Below are 15,937 nucleotides of genomic sequence, written 5' to 3' on the forward strand. Positions count from 1 at the left end.
TTTCTAGGGCAGAAATGCTGATGGAATAGCTGGCAGCTGAAGTTGAGATGACAGAATCAATCTGTCAATGGTGAGATAGATTGTTCCAAGGAGATGACAGTGGATAGAGAGTTTACGCCAAACACTCCAAACTGCAAATAGCTCAAAAGTGTTTTCCAAATCCTGAAGGCTCCAGCTTCTAAGATTGGAAGGGGAACAGCTGTGAAATGGTAGCTTTTATACCACTTTTGTAGCTGTCACCAATTCAGAAGATTGGAGAGTCACTGACCTACTTACCCGACGTGATCCCCGAGCTGCATGAACGTCATCAAAAAGCTAGAAAAATGGTAAGTACAGGGATCACATGACAATGATGTCGACTATATCGGTTTGAATGATTCAGTTTCATGATTTTCTCAGAAAGTTAACACAAATCTCTGCTGATTAAAATGTAAATAAGGCTGAGAAATAATTATATAATAAACATAGTAAGTTTAAACAGTTAAAAAAAATGTAAAGTGCTTCCATTCATGGACCTGGTGGTCCTTGGGATCCTGGGGGGCCCATTTTCCCCATTTCTCCTGTAAGTCCACGTGGGCCTGGAAATCCAGGATCTCCTTTAATTCCTGATTGTCCTTTGGGCCCAGGTGGTCCTGACTTTCCTTGTGGCCCTTGTGGTCCTGTGTCTCCCTTAGGGCCAACTTCTCCTCGAAGTCCAGACCTCCCTAAGCTGCCTTTATTTCCTTTAGGACCAGGTCCCCCTACTGGGCCTCTTGAACCTTTTTCTCCACGAACACCAGGAGGTCCGTTCAAACCTCGTGCGCCTGGTTTTCCTGCGGGTCCTGGGTCACCTGTGTCACCTTTTAGTCCAACCGGTCCAGCATTTCCTTTTATTCCTGCCTCTCCTTTGTTTCCCTTTGGTCCTGGCAGACCAGGCAAACCTATGGTAAGAATATGAAATTAATTTAGTAACATAGATCAGAAAGTTTAATCATTTTGACTAAGATGACTCAATGTATATCCCCATGGTTGTTGCAGCTTTATACAGATCAGTTGATACTCAAACAATAGTGGATGGTACTTCATTCAAATATAACATGTCTTTCTGTTATTGTGACAAGGAAGACATTATGCTGCTTCCTTGCTCATAATTTAGTATGTCAACAATAAGAACACCCTGATGGGTACTTGGTATTATAAAACGGCCATCTATTCCAAAACTGATTGCTCAGCTAGACTTGGGAAACAGCAACTGCGATAAATTAAGATATTTTTATGAAGCACATATTTTTGCCACTATTTTGACAAAATAAACAAACTTATAATGACCATAATTATCCTGAAAAAAAATCGCACATTTGTGTAATATTGTTATCAAGTGGATTTGGTCATACTGACTGAGCATTCTACAAGGATATGGACTTCACTCTTGCAAATCTATATATACATATTTGGAATTTTTTCCATATACACTATTATTTCTGGCTCTGAAATTTCACTGGGGTTTTACTAATCTTCCCTTGCCAATAACTTGCTTGATTACTTGAACCCCTGTGGAAATTCAGGGCCTCTTTATTTATATTGGTAACTGGTCAAGTTACCTATACATCAATATTTCACCCAATAAAATTGCTTTATGAATTACATCATGATGTGCAGATGAGCTACGTTATCATGTGCAGGTGACTTTAGTGTTTCTGCATTTTATGGTTGCTGTAAAGAAAGAAGTTGTATTTAAAATAGGCAACTTTCACATCCTCAGGACATCCCAAAAGGCTTTGCAGTCAGTGAATTACTTTTTGAACTGTTGTTAACAGAGCTGGTAAATTTCAATCAGCAAGGTCCCACAAAAAGTAAATAAGGTAACTGGCCAGATAATTGGGAGAGGCAGGCGGCGCACGAGGCAGTGCAGATTACGGGGATGTTGCTAATCAGATCATGTTATGGTGGTATTCATTGAGGGAGGAATGTTGGCCAGGACACTGGAGCTCCATGCTCTTCTTTGAACAGTGGCATGGGATCTTTTATGCCCACATGAACAAACAGAGGGGACCTCAGGTTAACATCTCATCTGAAAGACAGCACATCCGACAATGTAGCATTCCTTCAATGCTGAGGTGTCAGCCTAGATCATGTGCTCAAGTCCTGAAGTGGAGCTTTGAACCATAATCTCACAGGCTGCGTTCATTTTTTTCAAGTGATTAGCAGCCAAACCAGAGATTCTTAAAGGGACTGCTGGAGGCTGCCACCGCATGTTAAGTTTTAAGATTTTTAATGACGTTAATGTGGAAACAAGAAGAGAAGGAATGCTCCTCCTGGTCCACATTAAATCTGCTGGCTGCTGCTGAATCGCAGCCCCCCCCCCACCCCCACCCTCCCCGTTATCTTTATCCATGGATTCTCTTGAGGACCTTGGCCGGTGGCCAACCTGGCTGATCTTCATGCCCCCCCACCGCCCCTGCGAGCTGCCTCTGAAGCAGTGAATGCCAACCACAACTCACTGGTTCTATCCTAATGAGGATTTACATGTTAATGAAGTAAGATGTGGCTTTCCTCTGCGTACATGCATAGAAAAAGACTTGCATTTATATAGCACCTTTCATGACCACCGGATGTCCCAAAGCATTTTACAGCCAATGAAGTACTTAAAAAAAAAATGTACTCAGTGTTGAAATGTAGGAAATGCAACAGCCAGTTTGCGCACAGCAAGCTCCTACAAACAGCAATATAATGACCAGATAATCTGTATTTTTTGTGCTGTTGGTTGAGGGATAAATATTGGCCAGGTCACCAGGAATATTTCCTCTGCTCTTCTTCGAAGGTTGCTGATCATTTTGTTCCTCCTCTGAGGTCCAATCTAAGGCAGCCAAAGCTGATGTGATAGAATAAACCGCCAAAGCGTAGAAAATAAACTCTCAGCAAAAGTACTGTGGACACCTTTTCTCATTAGCAGGTAAGAAAGCAGCCATGAGTAGAGAGTATTTATTGCCATATATCCACAACATGGACCCCTCAATTGCCACTGTATTCTCGCTTTGCTTTCTCTGGCAAGTTTCAGGAAGCCCAGAAAACCCGTGGACCTGACGTTAAACTCAAAAATCTGTGTAAATAGTGCTCTAATTGTGCGCTTAACATAGACACATAGAAAATAGGAGCAGTAGTAGACCATTCGGCCCTTCAAGCCTGCAACGCCATTCAATATGATCATGGCTGATCCTCTATCTCAACACCACACCCCTTGATGCCTTTTGTGTCTAGAAATCTATCTATCTTCTTCTTAAATATATTCAGTGACTTGGCCTCCACAGCCTTCTGTGGTAGAGAATTCCACAGGTTCACTACCCTCTGAGTGAAAAAATGTCTCCTCATCTCGGTCCTAAATTTCCTACCCCGTATCTTGAGACTGTGACCCCTTGTTCTAGACTTCCCAGCCAGGGGAAACATCCCCCCCACATCCAGTCTGTCCAGCCCCGTCAGAATTTTATATGTTTCTATGAGATCCCCTCTCATTCCTCCAAACTCTAGTGAATACAGGACTAGTCCTCATACAACAGTCCTGCCAACCCAGGCATCAGTCTGGTGAACCTTCGCTGACTCCCTCTATGGCATGTATATCCTTTCTTAGGTAAGGAGACTAAAATTGCACACAATACTCCAGGTGCGTTCTCACCAAGGCCCTGTATAACTGTAGTAAGACATCCTTGCTCCTGTACTCAAATCCTCTTGCAATGAAGGCCAACATACCATTTGCCTTCCTAACTGCTTGCTGCACCTGTATGTTTGCTTTCAATGACTGGTGTACAAGGACACCCAGGTCCCTTTGTACTTTGACATTTCCCAAGCTATCACCATTTAAATAATACTTTGGGCCCAAATTTCCCCAGCTGCATAGAGCGCCGTAGTTAGCCGTGGCATGCCGACTTCGTGGGGCAAAAAACGTGCCGAAAATGTACTTTTTAATTTGGCTGCTCCTTCATCGTTCTGGTCCCGTGGAGTGGCACTGCAGAGACTGTGGAGGGCACAGCTTCGGCCGCGCTTGCTCAGCGCAGGGGGGCGGGGCTTGGGTCCAGCGTCTCGAGTGCCAGCAGGGGGACGCATGACCGTTTCAGCGGGCATGCTCAATTTGTGAATGGAGCGGGAAGCTTGGCAATCGGCCAATTAGGGAGAGCGTCCTCAGTGCCTCAGCAGTATTGGCAATGGGCCAGCGCGAGTCCAGGGAGCTGGGAGTTCGGAGCAGCGCGAGTCCGGGGAGTCGGAGGCCTATAAAAGGTCCAACATTGTCGGGAGGGGGGTGTTTGGAGCAGTGAGAGTCCAGGGAGTCGGAGGCCTATAAAAGGCCCAAGTCGTCAGGAGGCAGGAGTTTGGAGTAGCGCGAGTCCGGGGAGTCGGAGGCCTATAAAATGCTCAACATCGTCGGGAGGCGGGAGTTTGGAGCAGCGCGAGTCCGTGGAGTCGGAGGCCTATAAAAGGCCCAATGTCGTCAGGAGGCGGGAGTTCGAGCAGCGTGAGTCCGAGGAGTCGGAGGAGCCAGCTGGTGCAGCTGCAGCAGGGGCAGAAGGTAAACAAAGAAGTAGAAAGAAATTGAAAGGTGGCGTCACAGCCAAGGAGGTAAGTGATTGGCTGGTGATTGGTGAGTAGTTTTTCTTTTTCTTTTCCTTAATCAGCAGGTAACCTTTATCATTGTTGTTCACAAATTAAGTTAATCGAGCGGTTAAGTCATGGCAGGAGAGCTCGGACATGTGTGATGCTCCTCCTGTGCTATGTGGGATCGCAGGAATACTTCCAGTGTCCCTGACAACGACATGTGCGGGAAGTGTATCCTATTGCAGCTCCTGACAGACTGCATTGCGGCATTGCAGCTGCGGGTGGATTCACTCTGGAGCATCCGCGATGCTGAGGATGCCGCGAATAGCACGTTTAGTGAGTTGGTCTTACTGCAGGCAAAGGTTACACAGACAGACAGGGAATGGGAAACCAACACAAAGGGCAGTGGAAGGAAGGTAGTGCAGATGTCCCCTGCGGTCATCCTCCTCCAAAACAGATATACGTTTTGGGTACTGCTGGGGGGAGATGACTCATCAGGGGAGGGCAGCAGCAGCCAAATCCATGGCACCATGGGTGGCTCTGCTGCACAGGAGGGTATGAAAAAGAGTGGGAGAGCTATAGTGGGAGGGGATTCTATTGTAAGGGGAATAGATAGACGTTTCTGCGGTCGCAATCGAGATTCCAGGCTGGTATGTTGCCTCACTGGTGCAAGGATCAAGGATGTCTCGGAGAGGTTGCAGGACATTTTGGAGGGGGAGGGTGAACAGCCAGTTGTCGTGGTGCAAATAGGTACCAACGATATAGGGAAAAAACAGGATGAGGTCCTACAAGGTGAATTCAGAGAGCTAGGAGTTAAATTAAAAAGTAAGACCTCAAAGATAGTAATCTCAGGATTGCTACCAGTGCCACATGCTAGTCAGAGTAGGAATAGCAAGATAGCTCAGATGAATACGTGGCTTGAGGAGTGGTGCAGAAGGGAGGGATTCAAATTCCTGGGACATTGGAACCGGTTCTGGGGGAAGTGGGACCAGTACAAACCGGACAGTCTGCACCTGGGCAGGACCAGAACCAATGTCCTAGGAGGAGTGTTTGCTAGTGCCTTTGGGGAGGGGTTAAACTAATATGGCAGGGGGATGGGAACCTATGCAGGGAGACAGAGGGAAATGAAATGGAGGTAGAAGCAAAAGATAGAAAGAAGAAAAGTAAAAGTGGAGGGCAGAGAAACCCAAGGCAAAAATCAAAAAGGACCACATTACAGCAAAATTCTAAAGGGGCAAAGTGTGTTAAAAAGACAAGCCTCAAGGCTCTGTGCCTCAATGCGAGCAGTATTCGTAATAAGGTGGACGAATTAACTGCACAGACAGCAATTAATGATCATATAATTGGCATCACGGAAACGTGACTCCAGAGTGACCAAGGCTGGGAACTCAACATCCAGGGGTATTCAACTTTCAGGAAGGATACACAGAAAGGAAAAGGAGGTGGGGTAGCTGGTTAAAGAGGAAATTAATGCAATAGTAAGGAAGGACATTAGCTTGGGTGATGTGGAATATGTATGGGTGGAGCTGCGGAATACCAAAGGGCAGAAAACACTAGTGGGAGTTGTGTACAGACTACCAAACAGTAGTAATGAGGTTGGGGACAGCATCAAAGAAGAAATTAGGGATGCGTGCAATAAAGGTACAACAGTTTTCATAGGCGACTTTAATCTACATATTGATTGGGCTAACCAAACTGGTAGCAATACGGTGGAGGAGGATTTCCTGGAGTGTATTAGGGATGGTTTTCTAGACCAATTATGTCGAGGAACCAACTAGAGGGCTAGCCATCCAAGACTGGGTGATGTGTAATGAGAAAGGACTAATTAGCAATCGTATTGTACGAGGCCCCTTGGGGAAGAGTGACCATAATATGGTAGAATTCTTTATTAAGATGGAGAGTGACACAGTTAATTCAGAGACTAGGGTCCTGAACTTAAGGAAGGGTAAGTTCGATGGTATGAGACGTAAATTGGCTAGAATAGACTGGCAAATGATACTTAAAGGGTTGGCGGTGGATAGGCAATGGCAAACATTTAAAGATCACATGGATGAACTTCAACAATTGTACATCCCTGTCTGGAGTAATATTAAAACGGAGAAGGTGACTCAACCGTGGCTAACAAGGGAAATTAAGGATAGTGTTAAATCCAAGGAAGAGGTGTATAAATTGGCCAGAAAAAGCAGCAGACCTGAGGACTGGGAGAAATTTAGAATTCAGCAGAGGAGGACAAAGGGTTTAATTAGGAGGGGGAAAATAGAGTACGAAAGGAAGCTTGCTGGGAGCATAAAAACTGACTGCAAAAGCTTCTATAAATATGTGAAGAGAAAAAGATTAGTGAAGACAAATTCAGATTCAGGTGAATTTATAATGGGGAACAAAAAAATGGCAGACAAGTTGAACAAATACTTTGGTTCTGTCTTCACGAAGAAAGACACAAATAACCTTCCGGAAATACTAGGGGACTGAGGGTCTAGTGAGAAGGAGGAACTGAAGGATATCCTTATTAGGCGGGAAATTGTGTTAGGGAAATTGATGGGATTGAAGGCCGATAAAACCCCGAGGCCTGATAGTCTGCATCCCAGAGTTCTTAAGGAAGGGGCCATAGAAATAGTGGATGCATTGGTGATCATTTTCCAAAAGTCTATCGACTCTGGATCAGTTCCTATGGGCTGGAGGGTAGCTAATGTAACACCACTGTTTAAAAAAGGAGGGAGAAAGAAAGCGGGTAATTATAGACTGGTTAGCCTGACATCAGTAGTGTGGAAAATATTGGAATCAATTATTAAAGATGAAATAGCAGCGCATTTGGAAAGCAGTGACAGGATCGGTCCATGTCAGCATGGATTTATGAAAGGGAAATCAAGCTTGACAAATCTTCTGGAAATTTCTGAGGATGTAACTAGTAGAGTGGACAAGGGAGAACCAGTGGATGTGGTGTATTTGGACTTTCAAAAGGCTTTTGATAAGATCCCACACAAGAGATTGATGTGCAAAATCAAAGCAAATGGTATTGGGGGTAATGAACTGATGTGGATATAGAACTGGTTGGCAGACAGGAAGCAGAGAGTCGGGATAAACGGGTCCTTTTCAGAATGGCAGGTAGAAACTAGTGGAGTGCCATGATGTAATTCCCGGGATGGCAGGACTGACATATGAGAAGAGACTGGATCAACTGGGCCTTTATACACTGGAGTTTAGAAGGATGAGAGGGGATCTCATAGAAACTTACAAGATTCTGACGGGACTGGACAGGTTAGATGCAGGAAGAATGTTCCCGATAATGGGGATGTCCAGAACCAGGGGACACAGTCTTAGGATAAGGAGTAGGCCATTTAGGACTGAGATGAGGAGAAACTTCTTCACTCAGAGAGTTGTTAACCTGTGGAATTCCCTACTGCAGAGAGTTGTTGATGCCAGTTCATTGGATATATTCAAGAGGGAGTTAGATATGGCCCTTACGGCTAAAGGGATCAAGGGGTATGGAGAGAAAACAGGAAAGGGGTACTGAGGTGAATGATCAGCCATGATCTTATTGAATGGGGGTGCAGGCTCGAAGGGCCGAATGGCCTACTCCTGCACCTATTTTCTATGTTTCTATGTAATTAATACTGAAAGTATCCATGCTAAGTATTAGACTAAAATAAGGTTCAAATTTCAAATGAATTACATCCCATTATTTTTGTCAATGTGACAAAATGGTCATGATCACATCATTTAAAGGTGATTATTCTACTGGAACCTCAAGACCCACGCAAACACTGGATGATACCAACGGATTGCAGCGCACTCAGGAAATAAACAACGACATGAACTATGGAGTCTTGTTTAATTTAACGGATGGAATGTGCATCCCAGCAGCCAAGGACTAGAGCAAGGACAGGACTTATTTTAATGCATGGTTACAAGTGAATCCTAATAAGAACTGGGTATGTGTACAGTGCTCCATGGGTGTAAGGAGCAGCTGCATTAAATGGAGGGATGCCAAAGGGCCCGATGAATGTACCTTCGGCATAATTTGCGCGCCTCCGGGACAGTCCCAGCAATCAGTCAACCGCAAAAAGGGAGTGGGGCTGTGTGGGTACTACGAGGAGGTGGGGGCGGCTGCAATATCATTGTATGTGTGCTTCTCCCCTTCGCCGACGTCACGCCCCGTACGAACCATTACATTGCCCGAGGAACTGCCTTGTCCAATAAATACCAAGGGGCCAGAAAATGGGATTGTAATGTACAACGAAGGGGAATTATTGTATGATAATGTTAAACATGAAATTGTGCCTGTCCTGATCAATATTTCAGGCATCCAGATGCCGGAATACTGTACAGAACAGTCAAGGAAAATGTACAATGTATTAAGTAAAGTTGTAATGCAGCAGGCTGCCGATGCCATGGGTGCCAGTAGATTCCGAGGACAGGAGTCAGCCCCCAGGATAAAGAGGGGAATAGTTAATGATGTTGCTACCGGCTTCAATACAGGGACCTCCGTAGTAAACTCGATAGACATACAAGGGTTAAACGAGAGGGTGGAACAGCTTAGAGGGGTGATGAAGAGGTTATTAGAAAGGGTGGAGCAAAACCAGGAAGACCAAGCCAACCTAGGAAAGGAAGGTGCTGAAATCCAGTTGGATGGCATCTCAGTCCTGGAAGCTCACGCCAAAACCATCAATCACCTCATTGATAGAGAAAGAGAAGATACCAGAAACCAAAGACAGTGGCAACTCTGTCACGCTTATGGTCTGTGGATGGTGGGACAGATCCGCCACAATCTAGATCAGATCCAAAGCGGGGAGGTACCCCATTGGATAGACAGTTCACATTTAGCTCAGTTGGCTAACCAGAGGGGGACACTGGATAATTGTACTCTGAAGGGACTGACCCGAGTATACCCAGCGATTCCAGATTGCCAGATGGGTAGGAATACTGGGATAGGGATAGTCCTGATGATCCCTATAGCCACGCCAGACTCAGGGCTGTTCCCCCTGTACCAACTGGAGAATATCGGAGTAAAACGGGGAAATGTCTCCATACGTTACTATCTGACCACCACCTCCGCCGTTCGCCGAAACGACATACTTACTGGGATTTCCCGAACAGAATGCAAGCAAAGGGGGGAGACCACAGTATGCCCTCACCCGGTAGGCCGAGGTGAGCTAGACGAGTGCGGGTTTAACCGAACCGACGGATGTGTACTAGAAATAGTGCCCGCACATAGGCACTTCGCGAGGGCAGGCTACGGAGGAAAGGGAAGATACTGCGTCTCTACCACAGAGCGTTCATACCAGTATAATGACCTGCAGTGCCCAATACCGCAGCCGAACTTTTGCTTTGCGCCGCTACGACCTGTCACGATCGGGCAAGCGCATATCACCCAGGTTAGGCGCCGGAAGCCCGAAGTTATTGATGTAACCGATTAGCTCCACGATCATTTGCAGGATTATGACGAGCCAGATCAGGTCCCTATCCCACATCTAACTGAAGTATTACGAGAATTGAGGCTCAAGGTGGGTCAATCCGTAAAGCTCTACCACCAACTGCAAACTAAAATCAAAGTACTGGAAGAAGATATCGATGTAGACTTACAAAGTCAGAGTTGGTGGAGAAAGGTCTGGGACTGGGGAATAAATGTGAACATCCATCCATGGATTCGAATAATTTCACACATACTGGTCGGGATACAATTGATCTTAGCGATAACATGGGGCATAATGGCCTGCCAGGCATGCAGGCACCAAGCACAACGAAGAGGGACCCATGACCGGTCCCCGGATACTAAACAAGCCTGTCTAATAAAGGGGCAGGAGGATTTGGCCTTTGTCAATTTGATTTAAGCAACCGGGACTCCTGAAACCGCGTGATTGGCCAGCACGTTGAGGCAGGGAGTACTGGGCTGTGCACAAAATCTAATAAAGGTAGGGCGGTCGGTTAAAGGGGGACTAGGACTAGTACCTTTACTGAAAGGGGGGGAATTGTTGTAGGCATTAGGCACTTGCTGAATATATCAAAACACTAGGCATGAGGCATCTGCTGAATATATCTAAACTCATATAGGTTTAAAGTGGCCACGTATAAAATGGCTGCCCAAGCATGATGGGAACTCAGTTAGTCAAGTAATGAACTATTGACTGGGGCTGACCGAGCAATGACCTTGCGAGGCCCACTACCGGGAATGCCTTGGATCATCCACTTGAGACAAGATAACAATAACAAACTATTATGGTGTGGAATGTCCTTAATTAAGAACTTCGCACAGCAAAACCCCGAGGAAGAGAGATAAGGGGAGGCCTACCTCACATAACGAGGTCATTAATCAGCCCGAGCTGACAAAAACCGAACATACAGCCCCTGAGGTATCAGGGGAATTCTATTGGGTTAAAGAAACCTAGATGTAATCTATAATCGGTATGATTGGATTGTGTCCAGCTGAAATGGGCTGAGTAACTGTAATGAACTATTGTAAAACATATAAATATCGATGAATTTCTTTGTTCGTCGGAGAGAGGTGCCTGGATCTCGACCAGAGGCTTCCTCCCCGCCGGCGTAATAAAAGGCCGCTTTGGCGTTGGAACCGACTCTGAGTGTTGAGTGATTCTTCCGAGAAAACATTCGCGCTAACAGGGGGTAATGTACTGACATGGATAGAGAACTGATTGGCAGACAGGAAGCAGAGAATCGGGATAAATGGGTCCTTTTCAGAATGGCAGGCAGTGACTAGTGGAGTGCCGCAGGGCTCAGTGCTTGGACCACGGCTATTTACAATGTACATTAATGATTTAGATGAAGGAATTGGGTGTAATATCTCCAAATTTGCAGATGACACTAAGCTGGGTGGTGGTGTGAGCTGTGAGGAGGATGCTAAGAGGCTGCAGGGTGACATGGACAGGTTAGGTGAGTGGGCAAATGCATGGCAGATGCTGTATAATGTGGATAAATGTGACGTTATCCACTTTGGGGGTAAAAACACGAAGGCAGAATATTATCTGAATGGCGGCAGATTAGGAAAAGGGGAGGTGCAACGAGACCTGGGTGTCATGGTTCATCAGTCATTGAAAGTTGGCATGCAGGTACAGCAGGCGGTGAAGAAGGCAAATGGCATGTTGGCCTTCATAGCTAGGGGATTTGAGTATAAGAACAGGGAGGTCTTACTGCAGTTGTACAGGGCCTTGGTGAGGTCTCACCTGGAATATTGTGTTCAGTTTTGGTCTCCTAATCTGAGGAAGGACGTTCTTGCTATTGAGGGAGTGCAGCGAAGGTTCACCAGACTGATTCCCGGGATGGCAGGATTGACATATGAGGAGAGACTGGATTGACTGGGCCTGTATTCACTGGAGTTTAGAAGGATGAGAGAGAATCTCATTGAAACATATAAAATTCTGACTGGACTGGATAGTTAGATGCAGGAAGAATGTTCCCGATGTTGGGGAAGTCCAGAACCAGAGGACACAGTCTAAGGATAAGGGATAAGCCATTTAGGACTGAGATGAGGAGAAACTTCTTCACTCAGAGAGTTGTTAACCTATGGAATTCCATACCGCAGAGAGTGTTGATGCCAGTTCATTGGATATATTCAAGAGGGAGTTAGATATGGCCCTTACGGCTGAAGGGATCAAGGTTGTATGGAGAGAAAGCAGGAACGGGGTACTGAGGTGAATGATCAGCCATGATCTTATTGAATGGTGATACGGGCTCGAAGGGCCAAATGGCCTACTCCTGCACCTATTTTCTATGTTTCTCTGTCAGGTGTGAATAGTGATTTTTTGGTGGCTGAGGGAGTGGAAAGGAGTCCTGCATAGGTGGAAGAAAGGTGACAACTGTGATTTTTCAAGATAACCTGAGTGTTAGTCCAATACACCAATAGTGCAAGAGCGTGCAACAAGAACAAAGAATTTCCTCCATGAGGAAGTGGAGAAACTAGTCACTGTCACTGAGGAAAAATGGCTGGAGCTGGATATCAGTAAGAGTGGTCCCACAAAGGTTCCACGCAAAGAAATGAGAAGACTGTTGTGTATGGAGAAAGAGTCAGACTGAACACTGTGAGCTCAAAGTAAAATGTGACCTTAGTCTTGTATTGCAGGTCTCCAGAGTGCCTCTCCAACCTGTGATGCCTCCTTAAATACCTGTGCTCCCAAGGGATTATGGGATGAATAGGTCGCGCCCGCTGAATTAGTTGGATCTGTTCCTTGGAATTTCCCGATGCCTAGTTTGAACAGCGAAGGAAATTTGTTTAAGACCCAGGCACACAAAGTGTCATCAGCAGACAATAGCACTCGGACGTCGTCCCAGTTCCAGCGTATCTTTCCCAGCCAGCTCCTGCCGAGCAGCGTGGGACCATCGTCCGGTACCACCCAGAGTAGTAGCTTGTGCACCGCTCCATCATAGGAGACCTTTACGGTAGCACTGCCGATTACAGGAATCAGTTCTTTCGCGTAAGTTCTTAGTTTCGTGCGAACTGGAGTTAAGACTGGCCTTGAGGCCTTGTTGCACCACAACCTTTCGAAAGTCTTTTTGCCCATGATGGACTGGCTCGCGCCCGTGTCCAGCTCCATTGACACTGGGAGTCCATTTAGTTCAACATTCAGCATTATCGAGGGACAATTCGTGGTGAATGTGTGCACCCCATGTACCTCTGCCTCCTCTATCTGAGGCTCTGGATCGTAGTGATCCTCCGTGGATCTGTTCTCCTCTGCAACATGGTGGTTTGCTGATTTAACAGGCTTAGCAGCTAACCTGCACACTCGTTGGAGGTGTCCCATTGTTCCACAGCCCTTGCAAACGTACTCTTTGAATCGGCATGAATGGAAATGATGATCACCCCCGCAGCGCCAACAAGGTGTTAATGGCCTTGCATTCTTCACCCTTGATAGTGAACTCTGAGACATCTGCAGACGTCCAGCTGCAGATATGTGTGATCTGCCCTGTACGTTATGATTCGAAAACAACATCACTTTGTTCACAGTTCTTGTAGCAGCACTTGTGTGCTGAGAGATTTGCTTAGTATTGTCACTAGTGGCAATGAATGCCAGGGCTATCGCTATGGCCTTATTCAAGGTTGCAGAAGAATACTCCGCAGGGGGAAATACTGCAAGATCTGGAAGCCAGTGCAAAAAGAAATGGCAGGACATTGGTCAAGTAGTGAGCATAAGTAATATCTTCATCTTTAAATGGAATTGCAATTGTAAAAGTGACCATCTGTATATGTCCCACCCATCAGAACCGCACCATGTGTGAAAGGTTATATTTTCATCTTTGCAGAAATTGGCCCACAACAAAAGGGGAAGACTTAGAACAGGAGGAGGGTCGCCAAATCTGCACCACCTATCACCCCTGGAACAGAGGGTTGCTGCCTTGCTGAGTCGCACCTGCAGAAAAAGAATCAGCTCTGCACAAACTGGACCCACATGTGAGGGTGAGGGTGAGTCATTAAAATGGATAGTCGCCCTTCAAATCAACCTGCTGACTGGCCTGCTACGTGTGAGACTACTCATGCCACCCATCCTGCCCTCTCCTGTGCTGCTAACCATTTGACTGTTCTGTTGTATTTCGCAGAAGACGACGACAATCCTGATCATCCTGAAGATCCAGCAGAAGATCCAGATGCATGCGCTCAAGACCAAGGCAGGTGGGCGGAGGAGGGGTCCATGGAAATGTGTTCGAGGGAGAATGCTGATCGTGATATGGATCAGTCCATAGTACAGGGCATCACACGGCCAGACACCTCCATGAGCTCCGCGGCGACATTCCATGGTTTCACACCTTCCGAGATTGCGGGTCCCAGTGGCGGTGGTGAAATGCATGTTGGAATACCCAGTGCCCCACCGTCCCAGCATGTACCTTGCACTGGAGGGGTGTGACTAGGTAGACCCACGGCGAGGGGAAGGAGAAGCCGCCCAGTCTCTCCTGAGATGCAGCCTTCATCAGATGTTAATCAGGTTATGTCATTGGGTGAGGAGACCAATGCCCTTACAAGATCACTCGCGGCGACCGTCAGTGGGGTGCGTGATGAGGTAGCGACACTGTCGGGAGAAATATCAGCACTGAGACGGGAACTGAGGGCGGGCATTTCGAAGGGTGTGCAATCGATGGCAGATGCCATGAGGGCACAAAGGCCAGATACTCAAATGCCATTCCCACTTTAATCCATGCACCAGCTAGTGGTGAGACCCAAGCCGGCCTCCCAACCCCTGCCACCACCATCACCGACCCTATGAGGAAGTGCACTTTCTCCGAGATGTGGGTGAGGGATGGGTGCAGCCTTTATTTGCTGTTGTTGCTGTTGTTGTTGTTGAAGTGCATTGTAAACTTTCCAATAAAAGATATTTTGCATTAAGACTGAATCATGTTCCAATATCACCACACAACATTTAGAAACAACTGTAGAAAAAAACTATCCCTCACCCCTCTCGTCATGTGTGCCTGCCGCCCCTAGCCCGAGCCAAAGGGCTAGCCGGTGCGTTCTGCAGTCAGCAAGGCAGGAGTGCTCTATTTTCAGTAGCTGATTTATCTTTCTTTTATTTTTGATGATGTTGTGAAGATGTTGTGCTGCAGATGTTGTGAAGGTGTTTAGCGCTTCAGAATCCTTTAACTCACCTTCCTCCCCCGCCTCCCCACACACCCCCCCCCCCCCAATCTCTGGCTACCTGCTCTGATTTCTTAAATGTAGGTAAAATTTTTCTGTGCCTACAAAAGTGGCCACATACACTGGTCTAAGTTAGTTTGGAGTAACTTTTAGCTGGCCAAATTTGCTTCTATGGCCAAAACAGGTGTAAGTGGCTGGTCACGCCCCCTTTTGGAGAAAAAAAACGAAACTAAAAAAAAACTAACTAACTGACTTACACTGGAGCAAGTTAAATGGGGAAATATGCAATTTTTAAGTTACTCTTAGAAAGCCACTTGCTCCAAAAAAAGCAGGGCAACTCCTGGGGAAATTTGAGCCCATAGTCTTTATGTTTTTCCTACCAAAGTGGATAACTTCAGATTTATCCACGTTATACTGCATCTGCCATGTGTTTGCCCACTCACTCAACCTATCTAAATCACCTTGCAGCATCTTTGCATCCTCCTCACAACTCACAATCCTACCTAGTTTTGTGTCGTCTGCAAACTTGGAAATATTACATTGGTTCCCTCATCCAAATCAGTTATATATATTGTGAATAGCTGGGGCCCAAGCACTGATCCCTGTGGTACCCACTAATCACTGCCTGCCATGTTACTTGACTACCTGCCTCTCCCAAGGCAGTTGCGCGCATGGAGCCCAACATCCTCCAGTGAAATGAGAAATTCGGCGGGTCGGAGATGACTTCCCGACTTGCTGTCATTTTCCTCGGTTTTAACCCCCCCACCTGCACCCAAACCCCCATTTCGGATTTACAGCATC

General features: G+C 46.3%; 1 protein-coding gene across 1 annotated transcript in view; it reads right to left on the minus strand.

The window, feature by feature from the left end:
* Positions 1–270: 270 nt before the first annotated feature.
* scara3 (scavenger receptor class A, member 3) overlaps positions 271–15,937 on the minus strand; it is a 75,593-nt gene continuing 59,926 nt past the window's right edge. Inside the window, exon 8 of the mRNA XM_070885369.1 lies at positions 271–920. Coding sequence (XP_070741470.1) covers positions 508–920 — 413 coding nt within the window. The 3' untranslated portion in view covers positions 271–507. The remainder of the gene's footprint in view (positions 921–15,937) is intronic.

The sequence above is a fragment of the Pristiophorus japonicus genome, chromosome 7, assembly GCF_044704955.1.
Source record: "Pristiophorus japonicus isolate sPriJap1 chromosome 7, sPriJap1.hap1, whole genome shotgun sequence".
NCBI lineage: Eukaryota > Metazoa > Chordata > Chondrichthyes > Pristiophoridae > Pristiophorus > Pristiophorus japonicus.